General features: G+C 38.2%; 2 protein-coding genes across 16 annotated transcripts; both read right to left on the minus strand.

Annotated features, from left to right (window-relative positions):
• Positions 1-284: 284 nt before the first annotated feature.
• Positions 285-5338, minus strand: LOC113671276 (NADH dehydrogenase [ubiquinone] iron-sulfur protein 3, mitochondrial). The gene is made up of 6 exons (XM_027187486.2): positions 5239-5338; positions 4830-4916; positions 2814-3043; positions 1978-2103; positions 1308-1427; positions 285-644 (listed from the first exon to the last, which is right to left on the minus strand). Exons 1-6 carry the CDS (start codon positions 5306-5308, stop codon positions 471-473), a joined length of 807 nt encoding a protein of 268 aa, XP_027043287.2. The 5' UTR covers positions 5309-5338; the 3' UTR covers positions 285-470.
• Positions 5339-5927: 589 nt separating this feature from the next.
• Positions 5928-12744, minus strand: LOC113671275 (opsin-3). 15 transcript variants are annotated; one of them, XM_089200937.1, is made up of 5 exons: positions 12529-12725; positions 11652-11728; positions 11146-11223; positions 7409-8456; positions 5928-6231 (listed from the first exon to the last, which is right to left on the minus strand). In XM_089200937.1, the coding sequence occupies exon 4, from the start codon at positions 8360-8362 to the stop codon at positions 7451-7453; it is 912 nt and encodes a 303-aa protein (XP_089057063.1). In that variant the 5' UTR covers positions 8363-8456; positions 11146-11223; positions 11652-11728; positions 12529-12725; the 3' UTR covers positions 5928-6231; positions 7409-7450. The 15 variants fall into 15 exon arrangements, with proteins under 15 accessions (XP_089057063.1, XP_089057053.1, XP_089057061.1 ...); XM_089200927.1 differs by having other exon boundaries at positions 7456-8456; positions 12529-12661; XM_089200935.1 differs by lacking the exon at positions 12529-12725 and adding an exon at positions 11962-12105 and having other exon boundaries at positions 7456-8456.
• Between the last annotated feature and the right edge of the window lie 470 nt (positions 12745-13214).

Here is a 13214-nt window from a genome sequence, read left to right on the forward strand (position 1 = left end):
TACATCCTGGATAAATTAGATGCTTATCAGTCTAAGGGTGTAAAGGGCTAAGGTAATGAGAATGAAGGAAATGATCACTGACTGAAGAACCTCTTGATTGTTATACAAATTCTCCTTGTCAATACCTTGCAAAATGTAGGGTTGACTATGGAGAATATGCATACTGATGTTAGGGTGTGAAAGGTTAACCTTTAAATTTGCACTGCACTTAGCTTTACACCTGACGACAAAATAAAAACTAAAAGTAATTATTAAATGCTATTAGTAATGGCCACACACTCATATTTTGGTTCTCACTGATTTATTTACAATAAATTGTTATCTTGTCTTCTTTTAACTATAACAGACAAAACATACTCAGAGAAACCTCAGAGGGAGGATAACATGTTCACATACAAACCAATTAGAGCAAATTGCACTTTTTTTCAAAGCCTGGAATTACATATCAGTAGTATAGAGACCCTTCATCTTTAACTTCTCTCTGGCTTGTCTCCCTGTGGAAGTTGACTTTGTTGTGCAGCTTCAATCTCTTCCCTGTGTGCAGGGAAATTTTCCCAAGGTGTCTGGAAGTCAAACCTGCGGAATTCTTGAGCCATTTCCACTGGTTCACAAACAACACGCTTAAGTTCATCATCATACCTCACCTGAAATATAAATAGAAAATATATCATGTAAACCCTACATGGGTGGATAGGTAAAGTCTCTACTGGAGCCTCATGGCTCACCCAGCTAGAGCTTATCCCAGTTTCCTTAGCATGAAGTGACTAGCAGTACCTCTTCTCCCCCTGGATGGGATGCTTGTCTATCACAAGGTTACCCCCAGCATTTTATCAGGCTTTTCTGACAGTTAGCCAGTTCCCATTTATACTCCAGGGTGGAGAGAGGTACTGTGAGAGAGAGAGAGTAGTGTTTTGTCCACAAACACAACACAAGGACTCAGCAAGGTTTTAAACTAGGACCTATTTACCCCCCCCCCCCACCCATCCAGCCAATCAATCACATGCTGTATGCTGTATGCTGTATGCTGTATGCTGTATGCTGTATGCTGTATGCTGTATGCTGTATGCTGTGTCTACCCACAACCTCAAGAAGAACTTGATAGCAGTTCTGATATAATAACCTAGAACCTTGTACAAGGCATGTAGGTCACAAATGATATTAATCTTAGCTTTGCTGTAGGAGCATCCAGTTTTGTGAACTGGAAAAGTCTGAGATTTAAATTTCCTTGATTCAACATTTTCACACACTTGTCAAAAATTACTCACTATTATAAACCTATGTGGTACATAAATAAAGCCTATCACTACCTCCACATAGCCAGTTAAGGGAAAGTCCTTTCTAAATGGATGTCCTTCAAATCCATAGTCTGTTAAGATTCTTCGTAAGTCTGGATGATCAGCAAAGAATACACCATACATGTCCCAAATCTGCCATAAAAAAGAGTTTGTAAAAGTCTGAATTTCATGATGAGCCTGTTACCAATGCTGATACAAATGAACAGATGCCTTTCTAGAATATCTCAAACATTTGGGATTCACATAAGACAAAAACTACTACCAAACCTGAATTTAAATGTTCATTTGTGACACACATTTAGCCCTAAAGTTTTTCAAAGTCATCAAGAATGTTATGCATAAAGACATAAGGCAATTTCAAGTTTGGAACCCTTCTGATAAAGAAAAGTGTTAAATTTTATTCTCAGAAAGAAAAGGAAGACTCTTGAAAAAATCAAATTGTGCTGTGACCAAAACATAACAGATCTACCTATAACTTTTCTTTTGGTTTCAATTCACAAGATACATCAATACTTTGCACTTAAAATTGTCATAAAAGAATATCTTTTTGCAGATCCAATGTATTAATGCAGAATGGCTGCTTTTGGCTTTGGTATTAGACCATGTACACCTTATTAAATTATAGGATTAGCTCAATGATCAGCTCAATGCTGATGCAGTACTTTCATGTAATTATACTTACCTCTCTTTCATACCAGTTTGCCACCTTAAACACAGGGTTAGCAGAGTCAATTGCCGTTAGTTCATCAGTGTAAGTTTTGACACGGATCCTTGAGTTGTATCTCAGGGACAGCAAATTGTACACAATCTGTGCAAGATCAAAAAGGAGATTAAACTTAAAAGATTTCTTATAATGAGAAATCCATCACTATAACTAAGCTTGTTTTTAAGATACACTTTGAAGTCACAAGGGCCCACTTCAATCAATTAATTTCACTACTCTTTAATATGCATGTGAAGAAGAAGTAAATTCCAAATGCTGAGGGAATATAAAAGACATGGAATACTCCTAGGAAAAAGGTTCACATGAAGGCAAAAAAAAAAAAGAAACACTGCAAAAAAGGGCATGAAACTTGATATGTAAAGGTTGGGGTAATTTACATTAAGTGCAAAAGTAATGGCGTAAAAATCATGCATGGAAATGAAAAAAAGACCAAGTGCAAATTAATGGGTGTGGAAATATAAGACCTAATTGGAGAAATCAGAAAAATTCCACATTCACCACAACACACTGAAACCTCTAGGAACTTCCTATAGTTTTCACATGTGAAGTTATCATTCACCTTTAAGTTTAAGATGTATGCTGCTTACTTGTTAGACATCTTGATTTACAAAAGATGTGTGAAACTGGACAAGAAAGAAACTAATTGGAACAGTACCTTTGAATTTTTTTTACTCAGATACAATGAAATTTAAATACACATGTAACTTACTTAAACTTCAGTAAACCTGTGTAAAATGGAAAAAGAAGCTTCTAGCTCATAAAGTCTTAACTCTAAGGTTAACTTTGTATTGTACCTCAAATCTAAAAGGCTTTCCTAATTTATCCACAACTGTTTGGTCGGCAAGAGACTTGTATTGTGCATTGGTGTGGTCTTTGAGGAATGTCAGAACAGGGATGATTCCTTCAGGAGCAATGAGTAATTCTAGTTCTTTGGTTTGTGTCATTTGAACTTGCTGGATGTACTTAGGCAGAATGCTGGCCACATATTGTCCAAACTCTAACAGCTGAGCTACTGTTGCATCTTCTGTTCGGTGAACAAGATGACAGCAATTAAACAACTTAAGTCATCAAAAGCTTTAATTTAATGTGCTGAGGCCTGTTTCTCGAAGTTTCTGGTAAGTTAACGGACCCATAAAGCTGTTCAATTTCCATTGATAATAGGTTTTCAAAAGTTTTGAAAATTGTACAATAAAACTATTAGCTAAAGAAACAAAATGGACTGGTTAGGGTCCCAGACCTGCTTCTCTATACTTTAAATTTTGATTTGAAAATATAGCTTTGGGCCCAGGACTTTCAAGAAACAGGTCCCTGAGCTCCAAATGAAAACATCCAGTGAGTACAACTTCCTTGAAAATTGTTCTTTTCTTAGCCAATATACTTTACTGAAAGGAACCCTCTCTAAACGTGCAAAAAAGTGTTGTTCTAACAACACTTTGTTGACAATTTAAAAATTGTCAAAAATTACAGACATATTTGGGAATGAAGTATTTAGTGTAATAAGAAATCTAAACAGATATTGGCAGTCTAAGACTGCAATTTTGTGCTTGCTGCTATGCCAAATTATGCAGCACATTACTGTTAACACTATTATCAGCATAATTCCCTTTGAACTACTAATCTCCTTGTTTTTGTGATCCTTACTTTTTAATGCATTAATAGACACCCTGGATGCAAAGAAGATATTTTATAATCTTCATCAATATATACCACGCAGGTTGATAGTGCTCTTTGCCAGCACTGATTGGCTGGTTTGGAAGTGATTAGCAAGAACTATTCACCTCTGAGCTGCTGAAGAGACGACATCATGAATCAATAATTTAATTTTTCTGACCATTTTTAGGTATATTGACTAAAATGAACAAATTTGTTGGGTTTTTATGAGATATACACCAAAGCAATTATTCATCTCAGTGTCAGAGAAAGTGGTAGATATTGACCTAACTACTTTGTGCCTCAGTATTGCAGAAGCATGAAGCAGTTAGGTTAATATCTCCCCACTTGCTTAACAATTATTGTCAATCATTCAACATGTTCTAAATATCAAAAGTTGATCACCAGTAGAGCATGATTTCTACAATTCAGCCAGTTAAAAACACTTTTGCTGACAAGAATTATAGAGCAGGGACCAATCTCATTGTAACCAACTACTGCAGCCCTTTTGCAAATGCAAAACCCAAATAGTTGTTGCTAATAAGTGAAGCATTTGCACTAACTGTACTTAAATTGGCTATAATTTCATATACTCAGTTGTGAAACTATAATCCACAGAGGTTGCATTAAACTTATGGTGGAGTTAAACTCTTTATTAAAATTGGTGATGAATCAAATCAGCCAGTTTAATTAATGAGGGTTGATAACGTTAGAGTTCATCCAAACCAAGTGAGATATGCAGAGATTCCAACCCTCCCGATTTGATCGGGAGTCTCCCGATTTGATGTCTTGCCTCCCACTCTCCCGATTTTTACCAAATTCTCCCGATTTATCATAAAATTCTGAAAACTAGGGGAAAATTGCTAATCTTTAGAATTTTTGGCGATCTGTCACTGTGAAACACTCATTTTATACTTACTTTCTTTGCGAAGAGCATTATGGTACGTTATAACTCAGGCCAGAATGATGTCAAAATTCAGGAAATGGCACTTGAGAGCACCTAAATTTGCAAAATTTCCCGGGGGCATGCCCCCTGACCCCCCTAGAAGCTCGCGCCTTTGGCACTAATAATTACTCCCTATTTTCCATTACATGGGGTTGGAATCTCTGGATATGGCATCTGACCAAGGCCTAAACACAATAAATGTACATTTTCCTACCTTTCAATGCCACTTCACTGGAGAGTTTCTGTGACTGCTGTGTGAAAATAGCAGCAGCGACAGAGGGCTTGCAGCATTTGTATTGATCTAGGAAAATTGCATAATAAGAGACAAATTAAAATTGTGTGAATAAATCTGTATCGAATTCAAACCAATCTGTTTACATTCATAAACGTGTAAAATCCCTTTCTAGAATTCATCCACCAAATTAACGGCTTGGAATCACGCAAAAATGACAGATGATTATATAAATACTAACACTGTTTCATTCGGGCTTATGTCCCGGGTGACAAAAACAAGTCAGCGAAATATTTTTGTAACACAAACGAGACGACACGAGAAAAAACACCACTGAGGGCTAAAATAGATCAGAATATCACTATTAAAATAGGTTGACGAGAATACATACTTTTCAGAAGTACCCTTGGACCTGCAATAGCGCCCAACCTCAGCAAGGAGCGAACACTAACAGCCGCCATTTTGAAAGCCAACCTAATACTATTGTAAGCGGCTGCTCAGAGTGTTAAGCCGCTGTTTGTTTCTTGCGTGCGGGCGCGAATAGTGCGAGAGATCGCGCGCGGCCTTGCCCTCTGTCAACATCACAAAGAGCGAATCCTTGTCACGGCTGTCTTTGGACCTTCTCCAGTTGGTAGAGAAAGATCACTCATTTTACTGCCTTAGCTTCCGCATCTGCAGAAATCCGCTGAATTTTCACTCCAATCGCTGTGAAATGTTTACCGAGGAATGGGTCAGGAGACTAGACCAACGCGGGTAAAGGGGATCGGAATATCGCTCATAACTGGCTCTCAGTCAGAGGAGATGAGCAGAAAAAGCGGGCGAGAGAAAATTGGCAGGAATCTGGAAAGTGACTACAACGGACCATAGGGCTGGGGGTGGGAAAGTCCTTCCTCTTACCCTCCCCCGCTTCTCTCCCTTTTTCACTTATTTCTATGGACTGATTGCCTTACACAGGTTAGTGTAAATATTGTTCTACAATGTGAAAGACAAAGAGAATATAACTTCTGAAGAAAGAAGAGAAGAGGGGTTGGGGGGTTACGACCACCTCGGCCTCCCAAGATTGTTTATTTAGCCTCTGAGTCTCTCTGTTAACATTGTTTATTTGGTCATCAACAAACACCTTATTTACTCCAATACTACGTACCTTCGACAAAACTACCACATCAAATCACATCAATTTACATGTTTTACTTATGACAATGACTTAGCATCTGAAGCATCAACCATGTCCTCTAAAAATGACTTAAAAGCTTAAACTGTATTTTTCTACTGTATACCAAGCTGTCTCGGCAAAGATAGTAAATGTATACTTATAACTCATTCCTTACTTGCTGAACAAAAATTTTTAGTTTCTAGATTTCTTCTGTCATGGTCGGGGCCGTTTCTGCAAATGATACAATTAGCACATTAACTTTAAGTTACTGAGCTTGTTTACTTCTTTAGTTATTGTTGTTAAATTTTTTTGTACCATGCAGTTATAACCGGCGACGAAAGGCCACCCTATTTGTAAATAACTCAGGGAATTAATCAACATATCAGTATCAGAGGGTTTTGGAGAAAAAAAAAACAACAAAAAAGACACAGCTTTTAGCAAATACTAACTGGAGTTCAAAACATTTTAGATTGAAACAAGCAAGTATAGAAAAAAATATATTAAAACCTTTAACTCTCAAGATTGATTCATTTTTTTCTCCAGTCTGGTTGCTACACATTTGCTTGTAAATTAGTAATGAGAATTTGCAGTTAAAATCAAGATTCTAACTTCTACCTGACAAGTCTGAGTATTCCCATTACCTGTTTGCTGGATATTGTATTGGCATTGTAGGGAGAAGTTACTTGTTAATCACTTCTGAGAGTTGTAGGGTTACTTCTTTATAAAACTTGTCTTTTTATTTTTTACAAAAAAAAAAATAAATAAATAACTTTATTTAAGTGTCAGTGTATTTTAGCACTGCTGTGCTAATTGGGGACACTGTAAATAAGGAAACAAATATCGTAAATGAACAGAAACTCGTTAAAAACCCCAACTGGTTGGAGGCAGACCAGTTGGCTATTTACAAAGCGTGCAGGAGTTGAATTCGGGGCCGCCGAAGACAAATCCATCCAGTGGCAGGGAGGAGGACTTGAACCCGGGACCTCCGGCTTACAAGTGCAGCGTCCTAACCACTAGGCCACGCTCGCCTCCTCAGAGAGAGAGAAAGAGAGTTTAAACTTAATGAAGCGATTTTCAATTTTCATGTTTACAGTAGTCTAAAGTTGCTGTATTTTGATTCATAATCATCTCCTGTATAGAGCAATTTGCAATTGAGAGCTAAAAGTAATTCGGGATTACATTGGCGTTGTTCATCCTCGCTCTTTGATTGGTTTAAAAATCTCGCGCTAACCTCGCAACGACAAATCAGAAGGGAAATGAAAGCCATCTGCGGCTATGCCACATTTTTACAGGTCGTTTTTTCACCCTTATTTTTCATTGCTTACAGATGGCTTATTTTTCTCGACATTTGCATATGCGATTGCTTTGGCGTTTGTCCTATAGTGTTCAACTGAAAATCTCTCATTACCTAACGTTAACACAGGTGCCGAGTCCTCGAATGATGGTTCTACTAACCGCGGCAAGTCAGTCGCTTGAACAAGTCGCGCATCCTGGTCTTATAATATGGATTCATGACAGCATACAGCAATGGATTCACCGCTGACCCAATAACCCCAATAGCAGATGAACAGCCGTGAAGGTTGAAATAAAGCTCTGTGTAGGTACCAAAGATTCCGGCAAGTTGAACGAGGAGGAACGGAGTCCAGAAAGCAGTGTACACGATTGCTATCCAGAAGCACAACTTGGTTGTATGTCGCTCGTCCGCCGATCCATTCACTCCTTCAAGGTGGGTTCGCAGGGTTAAAAATATCTGCAGGTAGATCATGGCTGTAAAGGCAATAGACAGGCCGTACAGGGTCGCCGAGTACCCGAGGAACACCTGCGCATAGGTATCCAGACGCTGGTTAATCAGCAAGCAGCGGTAAAGTTTTGGTGTCGGGTCGCCATTCGTGAACTCATTTCGGGCCATGAGGACCATAAAAACAGCGGACGAGATGCACAGGATCCAGAATATGGACACCATCAGGCGTGCTTGCACCAGAGAGAGCCTGGGATTTTGTGGTCGCAACATGACGTCTTTTCGATGGTAAGCCAACAATGGGAAAACAAAATACATCAAGGAAATGCTGAACATGGAGAGAAACAGGCTGATTTCGCAAACCGGTGTGTATGCTATAAGCTCAGCCTTGGCGTACACCCGATAGATGAACAACATCGGGGTAAAAAGGAGGGAAATCAACAGATCGGCGATCGCCAAGTTGGTGATGAGGAAGTAAAACGTTTTTCGAATGGAGTTGTCGGTCACATAAGAATAGATTATCAAGCCATTGCCGAGGGATCCCGCAATCATGGTGAGGATATACAAAGGGCTAACGAATGCTGTGGTAACAGCATATTGTTGGTAGTGATCCATCATTGACATCTGTTGTCTTGTGGTTTTTAACAGAGCTGTAAAACTCGTCGCGACCTTCGCGGACCTGAAGAACTCTCTGAGGTGATTTCAACAACTGGTGGTTCTGAAAACAGAAGACAAAATGAGACATTGTAATTTATAGTGCACTTAAGCTGCCAGAGGAAACACTGAAAGGTGGAATCAAAATATACTTTCTAAATTTCTTCTTTGTGATGCTTTGTGTGTATTGTCGTCGGTGGATATCAAAAAGCAGGTGAAAAGCTGTTCGCTAATCTGTATGTAAATTCGTAGTTTACAGATCCTGAGTTACCGCTCCACCCTGATATATGATGTAACCTGGTTTGTTATGTGTCCGGCATGTGTTTACAACTACACCTTCAAGCAAAAACATTTGAAAAATTTCAGAAAAGGCTTTCTCCACTGAGGAGTCAAACTATGAAAATTACAAACAGGTACAACCTTCTCCTTGAGCCGGAAAGACATTTCAATGATTTTTCACGTCGCTGAAAACAAGTGTAGAGATCGTTTCCTCAGATACAGCCAATAGCAAGAAACCTTATGTTCAGTTAAGTGCTCTTTATTCCATCGAAAAGAAGAGGATGGATGCAAATGAATCCCTAAGATTCTTTTGATGATAAATTATACCAAATTTTATCAAAGACATCCGACAAGCTGTAAATTAAATTTCTAAATCAAGCTAGAGGAATATCATATAAATCGAGTTTTCAGGAAAAACTCTGAGATATCGCCGATCGTTTGTGATATACCAGCAATTTTAATCGGCGATGCAGCGAAGGTTTCATTAACAAAATCAGAGAAAGATTTTGACCTTTCACTGTCTGTACTTTCGACCGTTTTGTTCGGATAAGAAAATATCCTTTTAAGATACGAGATAACTGTAAACAAACCTGTTAAATGTATGTAAAAATCAAACCGTATCAAATTGAATAACAAAAATATCTCTCCTTTAAAATAAAGATACCTAAGGCAAATATATTTCATTCAAATTCTATTCGAAATGTCATATTTTACTTGTGTGGCGGTATAGTCAAGCTCATATAGGGAGATTACTGCAAGTAATTCAAGTCTTTCCATCAACGTAATTTGCCTCTTTGTGCTCCTCATCGATTTAAATTTTGAGTTCCTTAATTGAAGCTAAATTTTGTTTATATTGAAAACAATTGCCCACGCACTTAAACGTTTACAAACCTGGAATTTTCGGTTGTGGGCGATTTTACAACAGTTGTGAAATATTGAGTAACTTGAGAGGCTAAAACGCCAAGAGCTGGCCAGTTTGGTATGAGTTTTCTTACTCTTTCTCAATGATTGATTTAAATCGTTGCCCGATGGCCAACGTCTCTATTTTATATTATTCCACGTACATTATTTTTGGTTTTATTGGCATCAGAGTGCACCTTTAACATCTGTCAAACCTTCTTCAAGTATTACTTCCGAAAACCGTCATGGTAACGACAGTGTTGTGTTCTTGGGCAAGACACATCGTCCTTTTCTACTAAGAAGAATCGGTGGGTATCAGAAAAATATCAAGGAAACACTTGACAAAATGTCGAGGGTAACCTATGAACGCCTGGTATCCCGGCGGCAGGAGCAGCCGTACAACAACAGTTCTCGTCCTTCAAGCCATCCGACAAAACAGGGATCGCCTTCATTGATCGTCTCGTCCTTTTGTCTCATATGCAGATTTCGCCCATTTACTCTAAAGGATTAGAAACTTGAAACAGTGGGGGAAACATTAACGTTCAATTTAAATCGTGTTTCAAGCGATTTCGAGACGGAAAACTGTTAGAGTAAAAAACAAATATTAACTCTGTTTTGCGCTTTTGGCATAAGCAATTATTCTGCGACTTGCTTAGTCAAAGTAGCCTGCGTTTTTTACCGCCTTTCAATATGTAATACTTGAAACCATTGCATCATGGACCTAATTGTGTGCTTAAAGCTTCCCTGCACCCTTTTTAACAAATATTGTGATTAAGCATTCGAGGAAACTCATGATGCTTTTGTACATTACGATCGTTCAAAATGATGGTGTTAGGATGTTATTAAAGGCAGAATCTTGCGTGATAGCAGGTGCGAAAAAAATTAATGCACAATCTTAAAAAAAGCCAAATTCAAATGCAGCTGGATAGGAATGGTTTTTTTTCGAAAACAGATTCATTTAACAGAGTGAGAATCATTGGCACAAGAAAAACATCATGAAGTTGATTCCATTAAACAAACAAGAAATTTCAAAGAAATAATTACTTGAAAGAGCACTTGTCACTCTTCAATCCTTGGCCATTCTCCGATTCGTATCATTTCTTTTTATGCAATTCCTTTCGAGATACGTTTTCCTTTTACGATGGAAAAAAATTTTTTAGCAACTTTTGATTGACGGGTCGATTCCAAGGGTGTCAAACCCGCTAAAGATGAATCGCCGTTCGAAGCTGCCTACTAACAATGCCCTATCGACCCGCTGGTTTTTCTCGCAGGCTCGTCTCTCACTACACTTCTCTGGTCGTTCTGAAGCACTAGCAAAAGCGTACTCACATGATAGACGATTACAGAAAAACTGATCCCATCGGTTTTCTCTGCTCTACTGCATTCAAACCTGAGCAGCAGCTCAAACGAATCGCTTTAACTGCTGTGACGTCTCTTTAAGTTAATAAACAAATACTGGCCGGAACTTCTGTGTCAAAATGAGACAATTCACGCAGAATTTTATTAAAATATTCTGCGCTATCTGTGCAGCACAATGAAAGTCTTGATTTTATATTACTGTTACTTTTACTTACTGACAGCTGGTGTCGGTTTGGGAATTTTTCTGTTTCTGTGAGCTTTCCTTTCATATCCGGTCCATTTTCGCCGCAAACCTATTTCAAATTCAATGAAAGCGAGGCCTACCTCTAAAGTTGAACATTGGCTAAATATGAGCACCGTTCGATTTTAAGCGTCGACCCACTTTACTCAGTTCCAAATTTTCGTTATTATCCAAAGCAAAAATAGAAGGAAACACGAACAACATACATAATTCCACTGAGTATCATCTCTTAAGTAAATCTTTTGACCCATGACATCTCATTTACTAAGACATCATTTAAAATTTCGCCAATTTAAACAAAATTTCCAATTTCTGAACCTTTGAACGATCTGGCTTACAATTGCCTGAAAACGCCGTAGCGCGCAATTAACTCTTTTTAAATCACTTTCCTTGCCTTGGAGTTGTTAAAACTTGGAATAGCATCTGGCTTCGCCTTTGGCGAGAATATGTCAGATACATGTTTCTTTAGCAGCTACATACCTCTCACAAAGGTCGGTTCTGTCTGTAAGTTAGGAGCCAAGTTTGATGGATGAAAAACCCGGAAGGATCTGTAACCACTAGTACGAACACAAAACACGAGGTTTAGGAAACACTTCCTTGTCAAGCTGACTCGCATCGTACTCATCGTATGCAAATCTTTCGCAAGTTTTAACACGCAAGAAGTAAAGAGAGTTTAATTTTCATTTCGCAAGAAAGTTAAGAACATTTGGCGAGAAACAATGAAAGATTCTGGAAACAATAAAAGGATTAAATCTTAACTGATATTACGAGTAAGCAAGACCGTGCCTACCATTAAGCTGAGAGATTTAACCGAACAAAATGTAGAATAACTGGTTTGTGGCCTAGAAATTAATTCTGAGCTAGCCAGCGCACTCTTTTTCTTTCCTTTCAGCAGATAATCGATCGCTGTCTAGATAATCTGTCACGAAAACTCACAAAGAACTTTGACCTTTTACTTATATGCAGATTAAATGGGAATTACATGAAATTTTAATATCACCCCAAAATATTCATTTAAATAGTTTTACCATACATTGGCCTCACACTGTTGTTTTAAATAAAATGCTACGATATCATCCAACGAAAACACCTTTTCATGTTCGCATTTCGTGTTATAAAAGTCTATGGTCTATGGACTTAATTTCCCGAAATATATCTCGCACGAGTTGGCAGCTGCTACGCATAAATAAGTTATCTATTTGCAAATTTGTTCGCGCGTGAAACAATAGCTTCATTCCTCTAAGTTGAATTTTTTCTGTGCAGGTTTTGCTGCAATAGATAATGAAGCATATAAGATTTATTTACCATTATTTGTATACATTTAACAGAACTACTTTTTGTGAGGAGACATGCTAACCTTCTTTCGAGTGATTCCGTGGATTGCGTGACTTTGGGGAAGAAGAACGACGTAAGTAAATGATCAGTGTCTTTGGTTTTAAAGCTCCTCCAAAATAATGTCAAATGCTTAGACTTTCATGAAGAAATGAAATTTATTCCCAACATCAATATCTATTGGAAGACTCTAGAGCACGCGTCGAGACTGTTTGTAATAATGTGGTAGTCACGATGTCCCGACCCAATCCCTCCGCAGTATTTAGAGCTTTTCCTGTCACGCGATCACCGACCAGTTGAATCGCAAAGCTGACACTACAGGAAAAAGCGCATTTATAGGATAGGTGGAATTGATCTCCTTCTGCGACAGTTAAAGTGTCGATTACATGAAGCTATAAAAATGCCATTTTAGAAAAAAATGAAAAAACGAGTGAAAGAAGTACAGAAATAATATAAATGAATAACAACCTCGTTAGCAGGTTCTTCCTTCTTCTTGCTTCCTGAGGTCCATAGAGGAAGGGGGGAGGGGGGGAGGGTAGTGGTAGAGATACCTCACTGACTGATTGATTGAATGAATGTATAAATGAATAAAGTAATGAATGAATGAGGGAATGAATATATGAATGATACAGAAGACACATGAATCAAGCAATGCAGTAATCTCGTACCCAGGCCAAATATAGACCGCTCGGCCGCGGAAGGTCTTACAAA

This window comes from Pocillopora damicornis, chromosome 3, assembly GCF_964200805.1.
Source record: "Pocillopora damicornis chromosome 3, jaPocDami1.2, whole genome shotgun sequence".
In the NCBI taxonomy this organism is placed as follows: domain Eukaryota; kingdom Metazoa; phylum Cnidaria; class Anthozoa; order Scleractinia; family Pocilloporidae; genus Pocillopora; species Pocillopora damicornis.